Source organism: Felis catus, chromosome D1 (genome assembly GCF_018350175.1).
Source record: "Felis catus isolate Fca126 chromosome D1, F.catus_Fca126_mat1.0, whole genome shotgun sequence".
Classification (NCBI taxonomy): domain Eukaryota; kingdom Metazoa; phylum Chordata; class Mammalia; order Carnivora; family Felidae; genus Felis; species Felis catus.
In genome coordinates, this window is record NC_058377.1 from 55,192,906 (window position 1) to 55,218,321 (window position 25,416).

At 57.5% G+C, this 25,416-nt stretch overlaps 1 protein-coding gene across 4 annotated transcripts in view; it reads right to left on the bottom strand.

The window, feature by feature from the left end:
- MYO7A (myosin VIIA) overlaps positions 1 to 25,416 on the bottom strand; it is an 84,594-nt gene that overhangs the window by 18,365 nt on the left and 40,813 nt on the right. For all 4 annotated transcript variants that reach the window (XM_019811766.2, XM_019811764.3, XM_019811765.3 and 1 more), the window contains 17 exons: positions 19,991 to 20,128; positions 18,097 to 18,255; positions 17,569 to 17,661; positions 15,275 to 15,369; positions 14,014 to 14,098; positions 13,198 to 13,416; positions 12,691 to 12,798; positions 10,934 to 11,143; positions 10,389 to 10,592; positions 10,022 to 10,198; positions 9,460 to 9,549; positions 7,970 to 8,097; positions 5,654 to 5,780; positions 4,613 to 4,732; positions 3,630 to 3,803; positions 2,555 to 2,782; positions 1,055 to 1,225 (listed from right to left, as the gene is read on the bottom strand). In XM_019811766.2, coding sequence (XP_019667325.2) covers positions 1,055 to 1,225; positions 2,555 to 2,782; positions 3,630 to 3,803; positions 4,613 to 4,732; positions 5,654 to 5,780; positions 7,970 to 8,097; positions 9,460 to 9,549; positions 10,022 to 10,198; positions 10,389 to 10,592; positions 10,934 to 11,143; positions 12,691 to 12,798; positions 13,198 to 13,416; positions 14,014 to 14,098; positions 15,275 to 15,369; positions 17,569 to 17,661; positions 18,097 to 18,255; positions 19,991 to 20,128 — 2,526 coding nt within the window. The remainder of the gene's footprint in view (positions 1 to 1,054; positions 1,226 to 2,554; positions 2,783 to 3,629; positions 3,804 to 4,612; positions 4,733 to 5,653; positions 5,781 to 7,969; positions 8,098 to 9,459; positions 9,550 to 10,021; positions 10,199 to 10,388; positions 10,593 to 10,933; positions 11,144 to 12,690; positions 12,799 to 13,197; positions 13,417 to 14,013; positions 14,099 to 15,274; positions 15,370 to 17,568; positions 17,662 to 18,096; positions 18,256 to 19,990; positions 20,129 to 25,416) is intronic.

Below are 25,416 nucleotides of genomic sequence, written 5' to 3' on the forward strand. Positions count from 1 at the left end.
TTCACGCTGCACCCCCAGGGCTCAGTACTGTGCCTGACTGTACTCACCCAAAGCAGAACAAGTTAACGAACAATGGCACCCAACCCAGAACATGCCACATGCTGCGTGCATGATGGCAGCGAACACCGAGGAGGCCCGGGGAACCGCAGAGACGGAAGCTGTTTGCAACGTGGAATGGATGGGCTTCAGCAGCTGGCAGGGTGGGAGGGATGAGGGACAGGAAGTTGCCCAGACAGACAGAGGCGTAGAGGAAAAACATGCATCTCTTCTGCAGGGGGATTGGAGAGGGGGGCTGGCAGGGGAGCCAGGCCTGGATGTAGAGAGGGCGCAGGGCGGGTTCAGGGCGGAGTGGAGGCTTGTGGGCAGCTCGCCAGGGAAAGCAAAGAGTAGGGTGGGAGAAGTGCATGGGGCGCCTGGGGCAGGGAAGAGGCCGTGTGGTGTAGAGGGGTGAGAGACTGCTGGTCTGTGGGGCCCCCAACCGGGCAACTCATGTGCCAAGATACTCTGCTCTTCCACAACCACAGCCAGGAGGCAGGGGGGCCCATCCGTCCCCCTCAGCGGCCAGGCCACCCCTCCTCTACTTGGGCAGCAGGCCCCTCAGCTTGGAAGAGAGCTACTTGGGGCTGGTTATGGGCCTGGGGCCTCAAGCAAGGGGGTTGAGGGGGCTCTGTACCTAAAGTTCCCCAGGCAGGAAGTTGGGCTGGAGTTCTTTTCGGCAGAAAGGAGGATACACTTGCTAGAAGCTCTTCCAGCAGGTGCCAACAATCCTGAGCTGCAGCTCTAGCAAGCGGCTGCTGCCGGACCAGGGGACCCCAATATCCATGGACCCATAGTTTCCCTCATGAAGCTGAAGGATCAGGTATGATCCATCTCTGCATCCCTGGCACCAGCCCAGAGTAGACAGCCTAAGACACGAGTGAACCGACGTCCATGGTGGAGACAGGCTGCTTGGGAGGCAGGAGGTTGAGGCTGCCATCCCGTCTCCCAGCAGCCCTGTGGGCAGACGCATGTCACCAGAGAGCCCCTCCTCCAAGACCCCGCCCTGCCCTCCTACCTTCTTGTGGGCAGCAATGGCCAGCTGGGCCCACTTCTCAAGTGTCTTCAGGGGTGTGATCTCACGGTCAGGGATGTAGGTGGGCACGAGGTTTAGGAGGCGCTCCAGGATCATCTCAGAGCCATAGTCCACAAAGTACTGCTGAGAGGCCAGCTCGGCCAGGTCATCCTCCTAGGTAGGGAGGGGGAGGAAGGTGCTGTTCACACACCCTCGGGAAGCCCTTCCAGACCACTGAAGCCCTCAGAGCCCTGCCTCCTCTAGCTGTTGACTCCGGCCTTTGGAAAATTCCATTCTCACTGATTCCCCAGAAGTTCTTATCTGCTTGGGGGAACCATGAGCTCCCTAGGGGCAGGGTCACATCCCTGCCTTCTCCTGGGTCTCCCAACACCAGCACAGAGGCACACGAGCTGACCCAGAGAGCCAGCCAGCCCATCGGTAATGGGTCAGCCACCACATTCCCAGCCTGGTGAGTGGCTGGAGCTGACAGTCTGCCCTGGAGAATGGGGGACCTGGGCACCGCTGGTTCTGTCAGAGTGAGGGGCAGGCATCACCATTACCATCTCCATCACCATCACGACCCCACCCTGGGATAGTCCAAGTAGTGAACGACAAGTCGGCCATGCTGCAGAGGCTTCAGAAGGCCGGATGATGGGTACTGGCCATTTGCCCCTTCTCTGCCTGGGGTGGTGAACATCAGCCCTGGTGATGTCTGCCTGGGGCTCACCAGGGCTTCAGCAGAGGGGGCAGTAGGAAAAGGCTCTTGGGTGTCTTGAAGGCAGTAGTGTTTTCCAACCAGTTCAAAGCTTCTCAGAATTTGAACAACCGATATAGCTGTACTAATAATGCATTCTGCCTGAATATCAGCTCACCAACACCAACATCGCCATGATCGTCACCACCACCGTTACCGCCATCAACACCACCATCGCCTCCAACAACACCACTATTGTCACCATCACCAACCTAGCACGATCCTGGGCCACCAACCCACCGTCACCGACACCATCATCATCGCCACTACCCTCAGCACCATCTCCACCACCAACAACCGCCCTCTTCATTTCCATCCTCTCCATCTTTATTCCTCCATCATAATCACCAACAGAATCATAGGTACCGTGAGAACCATCATCACCATCATCAAAGATAAAATAACGTGACATGAGTCTCTCCACATCACTCCTGTCCCTAAAAGGAGACTGAGAGAATATGCGTTTGCAAACTCTGGTCTAAATGAGCAGATCTCTTACTCCTTCAGCACAGAGTTTTCTAGACTAACTCAGAACAATACAGCAAGTTCTGAAGCACACACTCCATACCGTGCACCATCACCGCAGAGTCACGCTATTCTTCAAAGCCTTTGTTCCTACAGGTAGTGTTAATCCAGAAGAAGCCTCAATCAGGCTAACCTCCACATAAGCTAATGGTGGGTACAGACAGTAACATTCGCCCCAAATTTGGAAAACAGAGGGCTGTGAGCCGAGATTCGCGGTCACTCACCTTCTCACACCTGTACTCCCCGAACTTGACCCCTCGCACCACCTGCTGGTAGATGAGGTTGGTGGCCACGTTGTCTTCTGAGGGGTTGTGCCAGGGCGTGAAGACCTCTTTGCGGAAGAAGAGCCTCCAGGGGGCATTGCGTTCCTGGGCACCCTGCTCCTTGGCATACTGCTCACACTGGGAGATGGCATCCATGACATGGTCACTGCCACTGCCCAGGGAGGACACCTGCAGGTGCAGGGACGGAAAGGTGAGCAAGCAAGAAAGGCCTTACAAAGAGCCATCAGCCGTGCCAGCTGTTCTCATTCGAATGGAAAACCGAGGCTCAGAGAGGGGCAGGGACATGTCCGGGTCACCCAGGAAGCAGACCAGAATGGGATCTCAGGGCCCCGCCATGGGGTCTGAGTCAGCACAGCCACACAAGTGTTCCCATTTCCTAGTGTAAGCCTTGTGTGAAACTCTGATGGACGGTCACTGAAAACAAGGAGGTATCTGTAGGTGAGAAAAGTCCAGGCAAATGTCCCTGGACCTGCCGGGATGGGGCGGGTGGGCGGGGGGCACATCTGCTGCATGTGACATGTCTGAGTGTAGAGGTGCAATCACCCACCCCTGGGCCCAGCCCAGTGGAGAAGGCTCTAGGCCCAGATGTGCCCAGGGAGGCACATACTCCAGGTGGTCACTAACAGGTGAAAGGAAACTACCATGGAAACCCGAAAAAAAAAAAAAAAAGTCTGTTCCCATTTGCAAATGAGAAAATGGAATCTAGCTAAGTGGCTTCGTGCCCACCTCCAGCCTGTCTCTGCCATGCTTCTTCCCTGGCGCCAGGGGAGGGTTGAATGGGCCCAGGTATATACAACAGAAGTGAGCTCTGGGTTTCAATCTCCACCGTACCGCCCGGTTTTTAGGTGCCCTCCACAGTCCTAATGAGTTGGGCAGAGGCGGAGTCACCACTAGCTGAGAGGAAACCGCACTCTGGAAGGTAAGTAACTGCACGAGATTGCCCGAGCCAGTCCATGGCAGCACCAGAACGGGAGCCGGGGTGGCGCCAGGAGGGGGCCCTGCGGGGCGGCCGTACCTTATCAAACAGGGCAATGTAGAGGGAGAACCCAAAGCGGTCCTTGAGCGAGATCTTGTCAGCCAGCGCATTGCAGAGCTCCTTGGCCGTGGTCGCCGAGTCGGTCAGCAGGGTCTTGGTGGTCCCATCCATGAAGGTCACAGGCAACATGATGGGCTTCTTGGACTTAGTGGCCTGAAAATGACCAAAAAGTGTTTGTGAGAATCTTTTCACTTCAAACCAGTTCACGCCCTCTGGGTTCCTGGCTCCCTGCTCCCTCGGGTTTTAGAGCTGCCCCAGAGCCTCAGACCCCAGCATCCCACCAGGACATCGCCTGTGCCTGGTCACAGGGGCCCAGAGGACCCTGCAGTGTTCCCTGCCCTGATGGAACCTTTACAGCCCCTGAGGCTGGGCACTGGGGCTAGGAGGCTGGGCACTGCCACAAACCAGGGGCTTCTGCCCTCACTTCATACAACCATCAGAAGACCCTGTGAAATGAGGACCATTATTGCTAGGTTACAGAGGAAGCTATTAAGACACAGAGGAGGGGCGCCTGGGTGGCGCAGTCGGTTAAGCGGCCGACTTCAGCCAGGTCACGATCTCGCGGTCCGGGAGTTCGAGCCCCGCGTCAGGCTCTGGGCTGATGGCTCAGAGCCTGGAGACTGTTTCCGATTCTGTGTCTCCCTCTCTCTCTGCCCCTCCCCCGTTCATGCTCTGTCTCTCTCTGTCCCAAAAATAAATAAACGTTGAAAAAAAATTTTTTTTTAAAAAAGACACAGAGGAAACCCCCATCCGACCATAAAACCAGCAGATGGGAGTCAATCATCCATTGGGTGTTTTCCTGTCCCAATAGGCCTGGGAATCCCAAACTTGACGGTGGGTGCTTGAAGAACCATAGACTCCTAAAGCGGGGGATGTTTCTGGGCACTGGAGTGCACTGGGGATACACAAACATGCACACACACATACACACTCGCATGCCTGGGTAGGGTGGGGGGCCACACCTGTAGCTCCAACCAGCTGGGAGGCTGTGTCCGGGTCCCATTGACAAAGGTCCTCCTGAGCCGCTCCTCACAGTAGGGAGCATAGCCAGGCGGTCCCCCGTGGATGAAGTTCCGCAGGTACTGTAGACAGAGGGCCAGCTGAGGGGCCTCCACTCTGGCCTCACCAGGTCTCCTACTTCCAACCCTTCTACCCACACTCAGGACCTGCTCAAGACCCGGCCACCCACATCCTCCGGGGCTAAGCCCCACCGCCCTTGGGATCAAGTCCATGTATCTCAGGCTGGCAGCAAGGCCGCCATATTCTGACCCTGTGCAGTCTCAGCCACGCCTCCTGACTCACCCCACACGCCATACCCCTTCTCTTCACCTAGTCTAACTGCTTCTCTTTTTTCCAGGGCCCACCTCCCTGACTCCCCCGCTGGGCCAGTGCTTTCCTCCTCACAGCACTGACCAGCTAGGTCGGTCCTGCTGTCTGTCACCTGCTCTGCCTCTGTGTCCCCAGTGCCCAGGGCCTGGCACAGTCAAAAGAGCGGCCTGAGGGGCACCTGGGTGGCTAAGTCTGTTAAGCGTCTGTCTTGGGCTCAGGTCATGATCTCACGGTTCGTGAGTTCAAGGCCCTCGTTGGACTCGGTGCTGACAGCTCAGAGCCTGGAGCCTGCCTCGGATTCTGTGTCTCCCCCTCTCTCTGCCCCTCCCTCACCTGTGCACGCGCCGTCTCAAAAATAAACAATGAAAAAAAAAAAAAACTTAAAAAGAAGTGGCCTGAAATCAACCAAAGTGCCTTCTCCAAGACCATAAGTGGAGGGTCCGGGAGACGCTGTTGTCAAATTTAGTCTCCTCATAAATAAAACGTGGCTGAAGGGAGAACAGAGGGAAGGGCTGGGAACCCGGGAGGAGGGCCAGGAAGAAGCCAGCGGGAGCCGGAGGCCTGAGAGGACAGGCGAGGCCTCATTGCCAAGCCCCGCTGAGCTTCTTCCCCTTGCTCTCACCTCTGATACCCTTCCCGCCGCAGGAGGCCCATGCCTCCCTACGCCTCCCTACCTTAACAAACTTCTCCGAGGGAGCAAAGCAGCCCACACAGAGAGACACGAGGATCCAGCCTCGGGCATAGCTGCTCTTGGAGGGGTTGTGAGTGAGCTGCTTGCTGATCTGGCAGTAGATCTCATCCCTGGGCGGGGCAGCAAGGAAGGGAGACTGCGTCAGAAATGAGCCCGGCCCCTCCCGGCTACAGGTGAGACACCCGATCTTGTCCCCTCCTGCTTGCCCCAGACCACCCAGGAGGAGGCTGCGTGGGGCCGACTGGGGAAGGCTGAGCCCACGGCTCTGCGGAGCCAGCGAAGAGGGCCTTGCTTTGGAGTCAGGCTCATCAGGCACGAAGCATGTTCCTGACTCTAATCCAGATCCGCAGTCAGGGCCCCATGATCCAGAGCATGGTGCACATCCTGTTCTGGGGCACAGCAGCCACAGCCACCGGTGATCACTTTGATGAGAAGTCCAGGCTCCCTCCCTTCCTTGTCCCTCACCAGCTGGGTGGCCTGGCCAGGGGAGTTCACCTCTCTGCACCCCTCCCATAGTCATGACAGCAGGTACGATTTCTACTGATGGCAACCAGAAGGGCAGAAACAGCCAACCCATCTGGGGAGCTTCTCCGGGAGATGGAATGGGCAGGGGATTTGACTTACCCTTGAGATATTTCTGTGATGTTTGAATACAGTATTTAAGCGGCCTTGTATTACTTTTGTAATCAGATCAAAGCAAGGAAGGTAGTTTTTTTGTTTTCATTTTAAAGGAAAACTATAATACCTTCTTTACAAGATTTCTGTGAAGAAAACATGAGCCAAGGCTTGCGTATAAAGCACCTGGCACAGTGAATAAATGCTAGCTGTTGCCTGCCTGTTCAGGGCCAAGGACAGGACCTCGATGACAAAGTGACCACCAGGGGGCACTGCTGCTCTTCCCTCTCAGAAGGGCGGGACTGGGCAGAGAAGGACGGATAATCCCACTCAGTGGTGCCCGGATCTTCAGAGGCCAGTGTCACTTCAAAATTAATTCTGAGGTTGCTAACTTTTTATCATGACAAATAAGGTCGTTTAAAACACACCATAACACAATCTGCCCGCTGTCTGTATCACCGTTATGTCGTAAAACAAACGTAATATTAATATTCAAAAAGTAGAAAGGGTAAAAATCTCAGAACAAAGAACAGTCCTTTAAATAAATCAGATTTAGATTTAGAAACTTCCTTATTTTTCCCATCTCATCACAGGCCAGTAAAGACTTTCTCACCTACAGCTAGGAGCCAAGGCCAAGAGAAGGCAGGGGTTGGCCATGGGCCCTCAGAGACGCCACACCCAGGCTTCTGCCTCTTGGCTCAGGGCTCCTGGCACTATGTTCTCTAGGACTGACAACTTTAGGTCTGATGGTGAGATAACTAGGAGGCAGATTCTTGCCCTTTCAACATGCCTTGGACAGCTACCCTTCCTTCCTGGAGGCAGGTGGCCCTGGGTCCCTGACTACCTCTGGTGAGGTAGTCCCTGGCCTCCAGCAGCAATGAAAAGATGCCTGACTGGAAGGCAGGAAGTCTGGGAGGCTAGTGATCCCTGGCAAGTCTCTTCCCCTGTCCGGACCTCAGTTTTCCCTTTGGTCAAATGGGCTCAACGCCCCACCCAGCCTCATCCTGCCGCCCTCCCAGCCAGCATGCATGAGGTCATGGGGTCGGGTCTCCTAACCGACCATCTGGTGCAGATAGAGTCCTCAGAAAGTCCTGTCTTCCCTCCACTGACCTAGCAGACTTGATTCCTTTATTGCTCCTGGTTACTCTTGGATCATCCCATCTCCTCCCCAACACCCCAGGGACCCGAACAAAGACCTTTCCCGGGCCTGGGCGGGGAAGAAGGCACTCACGGGATTCCCAGGCATGCTAACCACGGTAACCCTGCACACAGGCCTGGGCTGGGTGCACCAAAGGTGAGCTGGCTGGAATAGGTTATAAGAATATAAGGAATAGGCAGAAGATGCATCAGGTAATGAGCACAACAGGGGCCTTGCCATTTACCAAGTGCCTGCTACGTGGGTCCTATCTTACACACTCTCCCGAGTTTGATCTGCCCATAAGCCTATTAGGTAAGTGTGATTATTATTCCCTCTTCGCAGAGGAAGAAACCGAGGCTCAGGAGATGAAACAACTCTATCAAGGTCACATGACTAGCTAGCAGCGGAGCTAACCCCAGGCCTGTTCGGCTTAATCTGTTACCAAGGTGACAAAGCCACAACTACTCAGCCACCAAAAGCCTTTCAGGGCCTCCGCGCTCCAGAGACTGTGGGCTGCCTCCCACTAGCCGCCCCTCAGGCACTGACCGGAGCGCTGGCCGCAGGATGCCATTGCCGATGATGAAGTGCAGCTTCTCCAGGTTGGATGTGGGCCGGTCCTCCAGCATGCTATTGCCCTGCACGGTGGACTCCCCGTCATGCAGCCTCTTGGTCACCTGGGCCAGAGGGAGGGGATGCGGCTTGACCCAGGCAGGGTCAAGTGAGGAGCCCTGCCTCATGTCTGAGTCTGCCCACTCCCCTGGAGAGCAGATCCTGAGAATGGCCACATGAGCTGGCTCCCCACCACCGTGAGAGCCCCAGCCCTGTCCTACCCCCGCCCTGTGCAGAGCTGACGGGTCCAGACAGCTGGGCAGCACTGGCCTGGTGCCACACGCCGGGGACAAGTTTCCTCTGCAGTCTCCTTAATACCACCCTCCACCCCCTACCCCAGGGAAGCCCTTTCAGCCAGGACAGGGACCTGCTCTTCTGACTCGTAGCGGGACCCCAATCTCTCCACACAACCCTGACAGCCAGAATACACACCCTGGGTTCCAACCGCCCAGTTCCCTGTGAACAGCCCCAAGCCTGGGTTCTTACGGACGTGTTTCTCGTCTCTGGTTCCACACAGCCCATCGTGCCAACCTGCACCCTGCCCAGAGTCCCAGAGCGAGAGCAGGGAGTGGCAGGAACATGCCCCTGCCAGCGGGAAGGCGCAGGAGATCCTCACGTCTATGGGGCACCCACAGGTATCATCCCATGCCATCCTCTCAGGAACCCAGGAAAAAGCAGGCATTTCCCCCTTTGGGCCTTTCAGATACCCAGCGGCGGAGCCGGGATTCCAATCTGGGGCTACGTGGCTATAGGACTGGATTTGAGCCTCAGGTGGGGAAGAGGACAGTGGCAGTGGCAAAGCAGGCTAGGGAAGCCCTGAGGAGGAGCCTGAGTCTACTGTAGAGGGGCCTGGGCAGGCTTCCCGGAGGAGGTGACTCCCAGGCAGAGAAGGAGGAACTTTAGGCAGAGGGACTGATGTGTGCAAATGTAGGGACACGTGGGAGCCAGTCCCCCTGTGCTGTAAATGCCTGTATCTGCTGCTCTCCCAGCCTGCACATTCCTGGAACACAGGGCCAGGGCGGTGCTGCTCAACAAAAGCGAGGTGACTAACTGAGAGTTCAAACAAACCATTACTGTTAATGCCCATGGGCACGCCCACTCACAGAGAAGTTTGAGGCATCTGAAAGGTCCTTGGGTCAAATGCAACGGGTCCCTGCCCTGGCAGGAAATGTCCTCCCTCTCGCCATCTGCCTCTCACCCTCCCCAGTTCTCCAGTCTCCTCTTCTGGGAAGCCCTGCCTGATCCGGCCCCAGCCTATGCTCCCCGCCCTCTACTTCGCACTCCTGCCTGCCCGCTAACCCCCGACACGGTCCAGCCCAAGCCCCTGGGAACAGGCCACATCTGCTCCCTTTCCCACTCCCCGTGGTCCCCCAGCTCAGTCTTGCCCCACCCTGGGCCTCCTAAGGCAGCCCAGGGTCTGGTCTAACCTCCTCTGTCAGTTTGGACTTCTTCTTCAGGGTCAAGTGCACCAGCTTGTGCCTCATGCTGCTCTTCTTCTGCCCCTCCGGTAGCTGGGCCTGCAGGACAAACAGGGGTCAGGGTCAAGCACCTGGGCCCAAAGTAAGGACGAGAGCAGTTGACAACGGAGCTATGGCTAGCGGGTTGTGCGCCTCCACACTGACGTTTACGTCCACACTGCCCCCCACCAGCCAGCTAATGATGGGAAAACGGAGACCCAGAAAAGTGCGGGCGCCTGCCCAGTGCCTCCCAGTGAGTCAGTACTGGTGCTGGCTCTGACTGCAAGGCCGTTGGTTCTGCCGCCTGGCCTCATTCAATCACGATCCACGCCTTACAGTTTACAAAACGTTCACACGTTTGTTCCCACAAGGGGACAGAGGATAGTGGGGGTCAGGGAGGTGAGGCAGAGGCAAATTTTGAGGGCTCCTTCTGCTGAGAACCCTGAGGATGGGGATGCGGGCGGCCCTCCCTACTGGCCTGGGAGGGACATGGATGAACGGGGGGTCAGGGGGGGTGGTAGCAGGGCCTCACCTCCCCCTCGCCCTGCAGGGCCTGCAGCTCCCTCTTGTAGGTCTTCTTGCCCAGGGTCTCGTAAATCTTAGTCATCACAGGGATCTTCTCACTGCCGTCACTCATGGCCGTGTGGTACTTGGGCTCAGGGAGGTCCCCCATGAAGCGCAGGATGGTGATCCAGACCGCCAGGGCCGCCTGGGGCAGAGCGTGTGAGGGGGCACGGGCACAGGGTACTGCTGAACCATCAAAATGGCCTGGGGGTCTGGGGAGAGGGCTGGAGAGGGCCACAGGCGGGCTACGGGGCCCGGCGTACCAGGGTGAAGTCAGCCCTAGTCCCACCCCCGGGGACCTGCCATCTGGGCGCCCGCGCAGCCCCAGCCCTCACCAGCTGGTCGCCCTCGTCATCGTGGTACAGCAGCGGCTGCCTGAGCGGCCGCCGGGTATAGGTGTGCGTGGTCGTGCCCTGGAAGTAGGTGGCGGCGAACTTGGCGAATTTATACTCAGAGAGGTCCTCCTCGTCCTCGTCAGGCAAGGGCAGGGCGGCGTCCAGGTCCTCCTCCACCATCTCCCTGCGCCCGCGCTCCAGGTCCTGAGGAAGCCAGAGAGGTTCCCTGCCACGGACCAGACTCGGGCTGGCCCTGCGGCCCCCCAACCCGTTCCTCCACAGGGGGGAGCACTGCCATCCTGTTGCCCAGAGCCTGGCACGTGGTAGGTCCTCAGCACACGGATGAATACAAGTTTGTGAATGAATAAAAGTTGGCCCTGGAGAGGGACAGTGACTGGCCCACGGCTGCACGGCGAGCTGCAGGCTGGACAGGTCAGGGGCTGCATGGGCCACACGTCTTACTGCTGCCCTTTGCGCCCAAGGGTCAGGGGGACTTTAAGGCAAACAGGCGCAAAAGGACGGAAGGCCTGTCCCCAGCCTGGTACCTCGAAGCCACTGGGTGCTTGGCCCTCCTGGCCTGGCAGGCCGCCTGAAGTCCCCAAGAAGCCAAACATCTTGTCCACCATGTCCGAGTGGTTGATGGGCTCGTGGCGGGCTCTCTCCATCTGCTCCAGGAGCTCCTTCTTGCGCCGAGCCTCCTCCTTCTCCTTCAGCTCCCGCTCTGCATCCTCACGGGCCAATTGGGCCAGGCGCTCCTGGGAGTTTGAGAGGATACAGAGGAGACGGCCTCGGGGAGCACGCCCTCCTCAGGGAGCCCCAGAGAGCCCCCGCAGCTGCCAGGCCTCAGTCCCGGCCTCCCCCCCGGGCCCTCCTGACTGCTGAGAAGGACTGAGCCTCCAGCCTCTCTATCCTCGGCCCCACCCTGCCCAGCCCTCAGAATCCAGTGCAGACAGATGCCCAGCCCTGGGCCACAGAGAAGCCTTGAGACGAGTCCAGGGTAATCCTGCCTGCCCGTCAGGGCTTAGCTGGGAACCACCTCTTCCAGGAAGCCTGCTCATCCCTCCCCCGCCAGAGGGGACCACACCAACCCAGAAATCCCACAGCTGTTGGGTTGAGGCTCTAGACCAGCGCTGTCCAATAGAAATATAATGCAAGCCCTGAATGGAGTAGCTTTATTCAAAACAGTAAAAAGAAATAGGTGAAATCTATTTTTTTTTAATTTTTTTTTTCAACGTTTTTATTTATTTTTGGGACAGAGAGAGACAGAGCATGAATGGGGGAGGGGCAGAGAGAGAGGGAGACACAGAATCGGAAACAGGCTCCAGGCTCTGAGCCATCAGCCCAGAGCCTGCCGCGGGGCTCGAACTCCCGGACCGCGAGATCGTGACCTGGCTGAAGTCGGACGCTTAACCGACTGCGCCACCCAGGCGCCCCGAAATCTATTTTAATAATATATTTTAGGGGTGCCTGGGTGGCTCAGTCGGTTGAGTGTCCAACTCTTGGATTTCAGCTCAGGTCATGATTCCAGGGTCATGGGATCAAGCCCCACTTTGGGCTCCGCGCTGAGTGTGGAGCCTGCTTAAGATTCTCTTTCTCTCCCTCTGCCCCTCTCCCCCACTCATGAGCTCTCTCGCTCTCTTGCAAATAAAAAAATACGTATATATTTTTATTTAACCCAATAGTTCTAAAATATGTCAATACGTAATTAATACTTTAAAAATAGTACTGAAATACTTCACATTCCTTCTTTTTACTGTCTTTTTTTTAAATTTTTTTTAACGTTTATTTATTTTTGGGACAGAGAGAGACAGAGCATGAACGGGGGAGGGACAGAGAGAGAGGGAGACACAGAATCGGAAACAGGCTCCAGGCTCCAAGCCATCAGCCCAGAGCCCGACGCGGGGCTCGAACTCACGGACCGCGAGACCGTGACCTGGCTGAAGTCGGACGCTTAACCGACTGCGCCACCCAGGCGCCCCTCTTTTTACTGTCTTCAGAAGCTAGTATATATTTTACACTTAGAGCCCTTGCCATTTCAAGCACTCAGCAGCCCCATGTGGCTGAGGCTCCCGTACTGGGAGCTCTCGCTCCGGCTCTGGCTTTTTATCCGTGTTATCTCCCAGCTAGAAAAGGTGAGGGGCATGGCGCCTCTTACTCTGGAGCCACGGCCCCTTGTCCTCAGGCCTGGCACGGGACCAAGCACCCAGTGCACAGATGAAGGCAGGCTGTGTGGACAGAGGACAAATCGCCAGTGCTGTTGAACCAGCGAATGGACATCCGAGGTCTGGGCCACTCAGCTCACCTGATGCTTGCGTTCGGCCTCCTCCTTGGCCTTCTTGGCGCTCATCTCCTTCCGGAGCTTCTCCTCCTCTGCCAGCCGCATTTTCTCAGCCTCCAGACGCCGCAGGTACTGAGGGAAGGGGCAGCCAGGTGGGCACCGTCGCAGTGCTTCCTGCCAGCTCTGGCCCGCACCGCCCTGAGTTCTGGGACCGGGAGCGACTCTGCCAAATAGTTTGGCAGACGGGGAAACTGAGGTACCTGGAACTCCCCCAGGTCACACAGCAGGTTGGGGACATCGGTGGCTCCCCAAGCCAAACCAGCTTCACCACAACAGTGACTGGGCCCCGGGCCCTGCCGTTGGCTGGGAGGATGGAAATGAGGGGTCGGTCCCAGCTGTGTGCATTCCCCACAGGAGGCATGGTCCCAGGGCCCCTCTGCAGGTGTCGGTGTAGGGGGGACCTGCCTGCCCGGGGTGGAGCAGCACCCCCCAGGGCACGCAAGAGCTGTGGACTCACTCGAAAGCCCTCACCTCGGCCCTGAGGCGCCGGTGCAGCCTGCGGGCGATCATGCCCCGGGCGTAGGCCTGCACGGTGAGCACGGCCCAGAGGCGGTGGCGGAAGGCCTTGCGCACCAGGTAGGCGCGGCAGCGGGCCTGGAACCCGATGATGCGCCGGCGGGCCAGGCGGTACTTCTGGTGCAGCTTCCGGGAGCGGTGCAGGGCCTGCAGCCGCAGGAAGCCCAGCCGCATCTGCAAGGACACGGACCGGCTCGGAGCCTGCCGCCCCGACCCCAGGCTGACCCTGGCCACAGGACAGTCGCCGCGCTGGGCTCCGCTCTGACTGGCGTGCCCCAAAGCTCTGTCTTCTCTCAGACTAGGTCTCCCCAGAGTTAAGCTCTGTTTCCCTGCAGACAGAAGTTTTCTAGAAAGAGGACTTGGCTTCCCTTGAGGGTGCCCCCCACCCCAACCACCCCCAACGAACCCCCGTCCTCAGACCAGGAGCTGGTCTCCTTCCTGTCTGCCTCCCCGGCCCCAAGTCCGGACTGCAGCCTGGCTGCTCTGCAGAGACCCATGTGACACACCCGCCACCAGCCTCCTCCAAGCTAATGGCCCAGGTGCTCACAACCCATCAAAACACTCCAGAGGAAAAGTGTCAAACTTTGCTGACTAGATGAGAAAAGCCGCAAGAAGCAGACTTGGACTTCGGGCTGGAGGAAGGGTAGGGGCCAGCCAGGGCAGTGGCAGGAGGCCAACCAGCCCCCGGGCAGGGTACGTCCTGCTGCTACGGCAATGGGGCCAGGTTCAAAGGCCTCGCGAGGCAAAGAGCAGCCCCCTGGGGAGGCTCACCAGCTCATAGTTCCTCCGGCAGTTGTGGCCCCGCCAGTGCCTCTGGATCAGTGTGGCAGCATTTTTCAACTTCAGGAAGTTAGATCTGGAACAGCATACAGAAGGATGTCAGAGCAGAGAAATAGTGCCCAGAGGCAGCCAGGGTACTGGTACGGTTTGGAATCAGGAGAGTAAGGCTGAGCCCAGCTGTCTCTCCCAGCCCCGTGACCTTGGGCAAAGGCATATAACTTCTCTACGCCTCACCTTCCTCGTCCGTAAAATGGACACAAAAACACCCGCTCTTCCTGCCTCCTAAGTTTGTCACATATGCCTATTAAGGTAGGCATTTAGGAGGTATTTACTGAATAAATGAATAATAATAAGTAAGTAAGATAAAGACTAAAAGCTTGGATCGCTGTGAACATTGTTTGTTACTAACTTCCCCATTTTAGCGATGACGAAAGGGAGGCTCAGTGAGGCTGGGACAAGAGCCCACGTCTTCTGACAGACTCTGAGCAAGCACACTGCTGTCCCTTGCACACGTGAGGCAGCTTCTATAGGACGATAGTCACCTTTGACCTGATGGAGGACAAAGAGACCACACATCACACAGCAGGTGTCTGCCGAAGGCAGAAGTAAGCAACGGAGGGAAGGGTGGGTACGTCAGCGTGTGAGACCATCAGCGAGCCAGTATCTGGATGTGCATAAGCAAATGAGCAGCTGTAGGAGGGGATGGACAGATGGATGGACAGAACTGATGGAAGAGCAGATGGCGAGAGGGAGGGGGTAACCAGATGAACTGCTAAAGGGGCAGGTTGTGGGTTTTTGTGGAGCCGCAGTCACACTCCAGAGTCAGCCCTGCCCGTGTGTGAAGTGTCACAGCTGTACACATGCCCCTCACATGGAAAATGGGACACAATCTGTAATTTACGAAACCTCAAATTTCCTCTTTGGGAAACTTCATCAGGCACCCGAGACACGGGACTGTCCGCGTGTGTGCCTCGGGTGTCCACGTGTGCTTGTATGGAGGGCAGTGGACCGTGTCACTGGGCGTATGTGGCACAGGTAGGTGGGTGTGAGTCACGTGTCCGTGCGTTCATCGGTGTTAGCATGATCGCGTGTGCATGGCATGCATGTGCCACGTGCACGGCGCGTGTGCATGGTGCGCTCGTTCCTGTGTGCGTGTGTTTACTCCTAGTGTTCATTCAGGGGCACAGAGGTAAGCCAAACACACACACATCTGTATGTGAGCCGAGGTGGGCGAGCTGGTCCCGGCACTTACCTGTCTTTGAACCCCCGGATGACTTTCTGCAGGAGGATGACTCTGTCGGTGATGGCCTTGTCCCGTTCCACCTCCAGCAGCATGTCGTGGTGGTCCTGGAGTGCAGAGCTCCTGAGCAGTGCCCCCCCACTTCACAGTCCGGGGCTGAGGCTGCCCCACACAGGCCCTCCCTCCCTTCCCTCAGAGCTCCCTGCTCTGCTCTGGCCCCATAGGACAGCCTCCCACAGACGAGGCTCTTGGCTGTTTCCTGGAGGCCTGGCGGCAGGGTGGGACAAATGGAGTAGGAGGAGCTTAACAGGACTGGAGGGGTCAGAGAGCCTATCATTCACACACTGGCTTCATCCCTATGGCCATCTCTGCCCAAGCCCCCACTCTTCTAAATGTTTATTTATTTGGGGGGGGGGGGGTGAGGGTGGAGAAGCTGAGAGAGGAGAGAGAATCCTAAGCAGGCCCCACGCTCAGCATGGAGCCCAACACGGAGCTCGATCTCATGACCCCGAGACATCAAAGCTGAAATCAAGAGTCGGACGCTTAACCGACTGAGCCACCCAGGTGCCCCCCACACCCACGTTTCTAAAGGTCTCCGTCACATGGGCGCCTGACCTGGGCCAGACCACTGCCATTTAACTCCTGGCCTCTGTCACTCCTGCTCTGGCCCTCCTCCCTCAGGGAGGAGCCCTCTTAAAACACAAATCTAATGGTGACCTTAAAATGACACCTCGGTTCCCAGGGTCAAGCCTGGTCTTCCGCCCGGTACTCAGGCCCTCCATGACGCAGGCCCTGCTGACTTCTCTAGGCCTCTCTTCTCCTCACACCCAGGCCCCCAACCCTCCCTCCAGTTAGACAAAACCTCGGACATTCAATACAGATGAATCGTTGTGTCACTCCATGTGTCACCACAGTGCTAAGTGCTGGGATGGGGCTGCAGTGAACAGGCAGACTGGGGCCCTGCCCTGGGGACGCTGAGCCTCATGGGGGAGCCACACCCATCAGATAATCCCAGACCACCTCACTGTGCACAGGGCCTAGCAGGCTGTCTGGAGGAACGAATGAGAAGTAGGTGTCTAGGCTCTCGAAACGGTGGCACATTTCTGAAGAGCCCAGGGAGGTGAGAATGGGACAAGGACGGTCCTCAGAGCTCTCTGGACACCATCGTGTTGCCCGCTTTCCCTCACTTCCCCACACAGGCTAGAAGCCCTGCTCTCGGCTCCAGGTCAGTGCACCACCTGAGCAGCTCACTTCTCCTCTCCCTGAAATGGGCGTAGCAGTCCTACCTCCTAGGGCTGCTGCGAGGACTACACAAGGTCATGGATAAAAATGGATAAACGGCCCTGCCTGGCACGAAGGACGAGCCTTCCGGATGGCAGTAGTGATTCGCGCAGGCAGGGAACAGTCGGCAAGGTTTTCTGACGAGGGGAAAAAGGCTCCGGGAGATGAAGGGACTGGCCCCCAGCCCCTCAGCCAGGGCGGAAGTAGACCGTCAGACCCCAGATTCTCTCCTGCTGGGGCTGCCTCCTCCCTTCCATCCTGTAGTTCTCCCACAACTGCCCGGGCCCCACCCTCCCAGCAGAGGAAGCAGCCCTGCCCATCACCCAGGACAGCCAGAACTCTAGTACAGCGGAAATGGAAATGGGGAAGGCGGCCGGCTGGGAGCTCACACTGTCCCTGCTGCAGCTGTGGAGACACGGCCGATTCCCAGCAAGCTCTACCCCAAGGCCAAGACACCCGCGGCCCAGCTTCCGGCTCCCAGCCCTGCCCCCTCCCAACTGCCCCATCCCGAAGTCCAGCCCCACTGAGCTCCAGGCGCTGCTTAGGGAGGGTGGGAACAGGCCCCGAAGAGAGGACAGAGGGGGTGGCATGTGGTCTGTCATGGCCCGGGGGGAACCCTGCCTGGCAGGAAATCACAGGAGGGGGCCTAAAGATACACCCAAGAACCCCACCCCCTAAACACATCCCATTTTACAGCTGGGAAAACGAGGCTCAGAAAGGGCCAGTGACTTGCCCAAAGTCCCAGGGCGGGCAGGCAGCCAGCCACAGGGTCCTGACTGAATCCAGGCCTCCCTGGTGAGCCGCCTCTGACCTCACCCCCCAGATCACAGACAGTCTTAAAATCCATTTCCCATCCCCCACAGAGGAGGCCGAATCCCACGTCCCCATCACAGACTGCAGAAGACCACCGAGGCCCAGCACAGACCCACCTGACAGAACTCTACAGAGGCCCCCAGGACCCTGTCCCTGCCGTGATGGGGAATTCACATATCCACGAGAAAGCCAGAGACAGAGGCTATGCTCACCTTCAGGAAGATCTTGGTTTTGCCAATCTGCCAGTCGTCATGGGTGCCCAGCACAGCCTCGGCCATGCGTTGGCATGTCCCCCGAAGGTCGTCCTGGGGGGTGCACAGGGAATGGGCAGCCCCACCAGTGAGTGACAAGGCCACCCGAGTGTCCCTTCCAAGACCAGGAGGCAGACTCTGCTCCAGGTTTGCACCAGACTTGCTGTGTGACCCTGGCCGGGTCCTGCCTTCTCTGACCCTCAGTTTTCCCCCTAGCTGGGCAGAATGACCACAAAACCCTCTCCCGTGTCTAACGTCCGGGGCGCACGTGGCAGCCCTGGTCTCGTCCACTACATCACGTGTGTGAAGTCCACGCCAGTTGAGCCCCCGGAAGCCCTCTACTGGCTGATCCCCGATCTTCCCCACCGTACCTGAGGCGGCCGGGCTGATGTCACGCCCAGCACTCTGTGCCAGTGAGAAAACCAGTGCCCCTGCCCAGCCCAGAGCTGGGACCCTCCCTCCCGCCTCCTCTACCCCCCAGCCCTGTACCTGCTTGTAGGCCGGCTTCACTCCGGGCAGCAGCACCCGGTACCGCTCTACAAACTCCACGAAGCTGTAGCGGATGGGGTAGCCGGCCCGGCGGATTCGGATGGTCTCCATCATCCCTGAGTACCGCAGCTGGCGCACACACAGGTGCCGGTCGAACAGCTGCCGGGCACGGAGCCAAGGGCGTCAGCCCCGGAGGCTCCTGCTCGGAGCTCGGCCCCACTCGGCCTTTTCCCAGCCACACAACAGATGAGGAGCAGCGGTGGGCCGACCCTAGATCTGCAGTTTGAACTCACTTAACAGCACACAATGAGACCCTCGCGTGGGACGAGTCTCATGCTCTGGGGGCACAGAGGAGAGACAGCTTAACTCCCCTTGGGATATCTCGAGGGGACTTCCCGGAGGAGGCGGTCTTTGCTCTAATCCTGTCAGGAAAAAAGGCACTGGAGGAGGCAGGGTGAACGCGTGCAAAGGTGTGGAAGCCTAAAAGTGCAGGACATGCTAGGGGACTTCATGGAAACGGAGGAAACTAATCCATGCCAAGGTTATGGTTGTGCAGGTGCCGGGTGCCTTGCTCAGCCCCGGGGGGTACCCTTCATATAACAGCCATGGTAGGTTTGCAGCTATTCAGACGACTTTCTGGCTGCTGGCAGTAAGGCGCCCTAAGGAAGAGACACCCTTTTCTCATTGTCACAAAATCATGTTTGTGACGGCAGCAGGTTGTAGAGGGACTGAGAGAGCCTCGGAGGCCAGGCTAGGGAGGCAGCAGGGAGTGACCAGGTCAGAGTTGCATTTGAGACCCACTGGCTCTCACTGCAGTCGGGATGGGGACTGGAACAAGGAGGCAGGAGACCAATGAGAAGGTCCTGCTGCTAAGGTTCAGGTAACAGATGCTGAGGTCTGGGTCCAGAGAAGGTTCTGGAAGCATCTGAAAACAGGACAGTGGGACCCAACTGCCTTGGCAATGCCCTGGTCTCATTCCCCCCAGACCTCCTGCCCTAAAGTGGGAGCTCTCTGTGACCCTCCTGCCCCTTCAGACCCAGTCCTGGGACCCATGGGGGATGGGCCAGCCCACCCTGGGAAATGTTTTCAGGCAGGAGGCAGGGCCAGCACATAGCTGGCTGGCTTCCGCCACCTGTTTCCTCTCCCTTTCCTCTCCCTCCAGGCACTTTCCCTGGCCCAGCCCTGGCCTCCCTCCTTCCGTCCCTCCCCAGACCCCTCAGGCCCCAGCTTCCCCCTGGGCCTCTAAGAGCTTTGTGGTAAACAACACCTCCCAGAGCTGTGGAAGGAGAGGGCCTGAGTGAGGGGTGGCCAGGCTCCCAGCTCTGCAGCGTCAAGTCCCTTAGCCTCCCTAAGCCCGCAGTCACACGTCCCAGATGTGGAGCCATAACGCTCCCTCCTTCAGGTCCCTCTTTCACAGGCTATTGGGAAGGTTGAATGGGGCCATGGAGAGAATCCGGCCCACGCCGGGCACACGGAAGGAACCCGATGTTATTCAGCAGAGTCAAAAATGAGAACCTTCCCAACCAGTCAGAGGAACCTGGGAAGGCTTCGAGGAGGAAGTGGTGGTTGCCAGGACCAAAGGAGAAGGGGCTTTCAAAGTCAGGGCCACAACAAGAACCGAGGCTGACTCCTAAGGGTCTCCATGCCTATTGCACGAAATCCCCCAGGAGATGAGCCCAGCTTAAAGGCGGTACAGGATTTGAACCTGTGTCAAGCCCACTGCAGAGTCCAGGCTCTTTCCGGGGGACGTGCTACCTCCAGTAAATTGGAACCTGTTCTATAAACCCCTCAGGTGCCCTGCCATTCCCCAAAGAAGACAAAGTCTCAGCCCAGCCCCTCCAGCTGCCCCAGAATGGTCCCTGGCTGCCTCAACCCGGGGACCAGGGTCACTTACCATGGGCTTCTTGAACTCATTGGGCTTGATGCAGCGCACGAAGAAGGGCTGGCAGGCACCCAGCGTGCGCATCAGCAGCTCCAGCGACCGCTTGAATTGGCTGCTGAGTGTGGGCGAGCGCTTCCTGGTCTCGGCGCCCTGGGGGGGACGGACCACGGTGATGGGAGGGGCTGACCTGTGCCCCCTAGGCCCTCCAGGAAGGGAAGCAGGACGGGAGGTCAGCAGGCTTAGGGCCTGAGGGAGAGCCGCCATGGCAAACGATAGCCTGCTTTGGGGTTTTCTGTGACTGGCCTCCCCTGACTGGTGCTGGATCTTAGACGCACCCCTTGGGATGCCCCTCTGGGACCTGAGCCTGAAAGAACCCTGCCCCGGGAGTGGGGAGCCCTGGGTTCCCACAGGAGTTGCTGAGTGACTCTGGGCAAGGCCCAGCCCCTCTCAGACTCCACTCTGCCTTGCCGGGAATGAATGAGTAGCCTAACTTGGTCACCTCAAGACACCGAGGTCCTCCCTCGAAATGGGTCAGACAGACCACCTCCTAGCTGTGTGATCTTGCGCAGGTCAGTAAACAGCACTGAGCCTGTTTCCTACCCGGGAACAGCGCCATCTAACTAGCGGACGGGGCTGTGACAAGGGTGGCCACAGAGCTTGTCTCGGTCAACAGCAGCCTGGGAACCCATGGGTGTGTCGGGCACTGCCCTCTTCCCTATGGGATTAGCTGGTCAGCAGCAGGCCCAGATAAGCCTCCTAAGAGGGCACATGGCTGGCCTCCCCCCAGGCGGCCCTGAGGCCCAAAGGCTCTGAGCTCCAGCAGCTGCTATCCGGGTGAGCTACCAGCCCCTGCCCTGTCGGGGTCCCCCTCTCAAAATACTGTGAAATGAAGCGAGGGTGCTGGGGGGAGGGCCTGGTCAGCAAACAGGAAGTGGAACATCTCAGGCCAACACTGAGAAACCAGACCTAGAAATCAGACTCAATTCCAAAGTATTTTGATGTTACTATATTCCTGGCCTTTTATTTGCACGATAATTTACTCGCGAGCTTGATGATTAATGTAAGATCATATATATTCAGTGAGACGTAATTTTATCCGATATCCTATAGTACCAACAACCAGGGTAAGACGTGTGAGGTGTGGGGAGGGAGGCAGAGGCGTGTGACACATACGAAACTCAGACCATATGCCCCAGATGGAAATGGAGCTTGCCGAGAAACCACAAACACTTGCTTTTCTGAAATTTGCCATGGTTCCGTTTCATTTCATTTGGAACACATTCTAGGAGTTTTCCAAGGGACGCCGGGGAGTCTGTGGTGAGGTAGGGTGAATGTCAGGTCTGTGACACCCATGACCCTCCCGGGACCTGATCCAGGCGCGGCACCGGATGACCCAGGACTCAGAGGGGGAGATGTCTGGGGTGGGCTTTCCCCAGCCCGCATTAGAGCCCCTGCCCTGAGCGCACACACAGCACACGCACAGACCCACGCCCACGGCAAACCCTCTCTTTGGTTTCTGTCACCACTCTGGAACTATTTCTTTCTGTCTTCCCCGTTGGGCTGTGGGCCTGGTGAGCACAGTCAGGTCTGCCTTGTTTTCTGCGGGGGCCGGGGGCCTGCCACAAGCAATAATCAGCAACACTTTGCTGAACTGGCTCCTGGTGTCCGTGGGCTCCCAGAAATGTCCGCTTTCCAACTGCTCAGGCCAGAAATCTAGGCGCGGTCCCCAACTCCTCTTCTCTCATATCCACTGCGCCAAAAATCTTATTGGCTCTACCTCCAAAATAGATCCAGAATCTGACCCCTTCTTTCCACTTCCTCCGTCGTCAGCGGTCCGGCCACCAGCATGCTTCTCTCAGGTCACCACAACGAGCTCCAAACCGGTCTCCCTGCCTCTGTCCCCCACACTCCACACCTCCCTCCAACTCCAGTATCAACACAGCAGCCGGCTGAAGCTGTTAAAACACAAATCCACTCCTATCCGCCCAACACAAAGTCCTGCAATGGCTCCCGAGCCCCTCACGAGGGCTGACAGTGTCCTTCAGGATCTGGCCCCAGTTACCTCTGGTCTCTCTACCACCCCGCCCCCTCCCTTCTAGCCACCGCAGCCTCCTTGCTCTCCCACGATGCACCAGGCAGGCTCGGGGCTTTGCACCTGCCGTTTCTTCTCCCTGCAGTGCCTCTCCTCCAGATGCACACGGCTGGCTCCTCCACCTCCTTACCAGCTTCCCAGGAGGCCTTTCCTGAGCCCCTTATTCAAAATTGCAAAGCCCTACCACTGGCACGTTTCCTTCCTCCATGTGTCTCCATTTTACATATCCCCACCTGACAACCACGTATTACGCTTACTCATCTGCTTATTAGCTATTTGCCCCTTCTGCCAGAATGCAAGTTCTAGGAGGACAGAGGTTTTATTTCTGTTTTATCCGCTAGTCTGCCCCCAGGACGCAGGACGTTGTCTGGCATAGAACAGGCACCCCGTTCATGTTTGTGTCTGAATGAAGGCGCCTAAATGGAAGCCGAGTGTAGTCTACTCCCACTTCCTGGCTGCCAGGGTTCCTGATTCAGTTCTATCGCACTGAGGGGAACGGCGGTCCCTTAGGATATTCATGGTTTCTGAGCTAATCCGCAGACCTTTGGAAATGGGGTCAAGGTGGGAGTGGAGAGTCCACAGCTCAGTGTTAAATGACTCCACAGAGGGGATCCGAGGGGCAGACGCCGGAGCACGACGTGAGCAGGACTGGGGAGACGCAGGCGGGAGAACCCACCTGCGTAAAGAGTGAATAAGCGTCCTGTGGACTCAGGGCCCGGGGACGTGTGACTGGGGTTAGACATTAATCAGGGTGCACGATGCCCTAGAAGAATCGTGGTCCTCAAGGCTCAGCTGGTCCCTCCAGCAGCAAAGGCAGGGGTGGGGCTGCCCAGGGCCACTTGGGGAGGCAGACACAGGAGTCAAAGGATGGAAATTTGGGGGTTGGAGACAGGCACAGGACGCATGTTCGGATCACCGGACGGAGGTGGTGTGGGCTTCTACCCTGAGAAAAGCATAGTCATCGATAAACTGTGACTGGATACTTCACACCCCACCAGACTGATTTCCGGGTCCCTTTTGCAGATCTATCATGTCTCCAGCAATGACAAAACGTATTTTCTTTCTGAGGGGCAATGCTCACAGAGACAGCATTATGCAGTGACAAAGAGCAAAGGGCTTGAAAAGCTTCCCATCAAAAATTTAAAAAATAACAATAATAATAAAGAAAAAAAAAAAAGCTTCCCGTTAGCTCTTGTGTGCGACTTTAGATAAGTTCCCATACCTCCCTGAGACAGATCTGGGTCAAATTCCTGGGTGTCACAAACTGTGTGACCTTGAGCAAACACCTTGGCCTCTCTGGGCCCCAGCTTCTCTACCTGCAATGGGGGGACCATAGCAACTGCTGCCAGGGCTGCTGTAGGGAGTGAATGAGGTGGGAAGTGTAAGTGGGTAGCTCCCAGCCTGGCCCAGAAAAGACTATACAATCAAGATCAAATTTGTCACTGCTGTGTTCTAACTCTGTGCTCCAAAACTCCCTCAAGAGTGTGCCATTTCCAGGGGCCCCAGGGTCTTTCTCTTGGGCCTCCCCACAGTTCCTCAACAAGTGGGTTCTAGTGCCCAGGTCGAGGGGAAGAAGTCCCAGAACAGGAAAGTTTGTGGAGAGGCTCCCAGATAGATGCTTCCAGGTGCTTTGGAAAGAGAGGAGCGGAGGTAGGAGACGAAGTTCAGTGGTGTTGCAGGACTGCCTACGACCAGGAGGAAAGGCTGGGCCTGGCAGGGGTAGGCTGGGGACCAGTGGAGAGGAGGAGAGAGTGGGAAGAGCCCAGTGCCACAGCTATCCCATCAATTCTGCCACCCTGTGACATGTAGGCCTCGGGGTGGGGATGGCCAAGGGCAGAAAAGCTTCCGGTGCCTAGGGTCCCCACTCTGGCGGGGGCCCCACACTCGCCCTGTCAGCAGCTGGGCCACAGTGTTGGCTGGGAGGGGAGGGTCCCGGGGCCAACCCACGGGCAGAGGACAGAGGCCACTGTCCAGTCACACCCCCTGCTCCTGATATGCCAGACGCCCTTCTCCACTGCTGTGGCTCTTGGGAACCGTTTTGGAACTCTACGAGGCACTCGGCAGTAGGGGGATGCCAGACATGCAGGAAGGGAGACTCAGCATTAAGACCAAGTGTGGGAGGACATCGGTACTAGGCAGAGAGGAAATTGAGGGTTGAGAAGAGGGGAAAGAGAGGCAAGGGGACTGCAAAGCCATGCTGTTGCTAACAGGTACCCCGCACCCCTGGGACCTCTAAAGCACCTTAGGAGCCACAATCCAAAGCCGGTGGTCGGGACACCCCAGGGATGCTGTTCCAGGGCCTGAGGAGGTCCGGGGTGATGACGTTAGTCCCAGCTCCACAGGATACTGTGACTTGGGGTGAGTCACCCCTCATCTCTGAGCTTCAGTCCCCCATCTGCATAATGCAGAAAATACCACCTGCCCCTCCTGTCCTGCAGGGCTACTGAGAGATCTGGCCAAGTCGTGGACACAGAAGCACTTGGCAGGGCCCGGGGGAAGAAGCAGACCTGGATACCCCGAAGAGACTCAGGGGGGGGACAGAAGACGTGGGAGACCTGGATTCGAGTCCTGGCTCTGCCCCTGGTTCGCGGGGCATGCTGGGCAAGCCCTGTCTCTTTTTCTAGGAGTCAGTTTCCTCCTTTAAGAAACTGAGATGGCCACAGTTCACACAACTCAAACAACAAAAAAGCAAAACCACTCCACAAACCACTCCACAAAAAATAAAAACACACTCAAAAAAAAAAAAAAAAGAAAGAAAGAAAGAAAGAAAATAAGAAAAAGCCGGCCCTTTCCCCAAACCTCAGTGCCACGGGGGCCAAGGACACAGCCCAGCCCCAGGGGCTGCTGAGGCCTTGCCCGCCATCCACTGGCCCCAGACAGGGGTCTTTTACCTTCACAGAAGCTGCTGACTGGCGAAGAGTGCCCGATGAATAACCACAGAGAAACTATAACAGGAACCACAGTGCAGGGCGAGAGGGGGCAGGGAGCAAGGAGAACGTGGTGGGTCAGCAGACAGAGCAACATCCACCAAGGAGAAAGGAGGCCCCTCGAGGCAGAGGTCTGGGCCCCTGGGGCCGGGGCAGGGCAGGCGCCTGGACAGGCACCGAGGGGGGCAGCGGCTCTGCCCTCCCCGTGAGTCCCTCTGTGTGCCCTTCAGGAAGCCATGGGACAGGAAGAAAATGTGAAATAAAAAGGCATACCATCCTGCAGGAAACAGCACTCTAGGGACAAAGGAAATGCCGAGGGTGGGAAATTCTGCACCCCTGCGTGGGGCCCAGGGCTGGGGCACACAGACCCTTTGTGTTTGTTTCTCTGAATACCCCCATCCATCCTTGTCCTTGAGGCT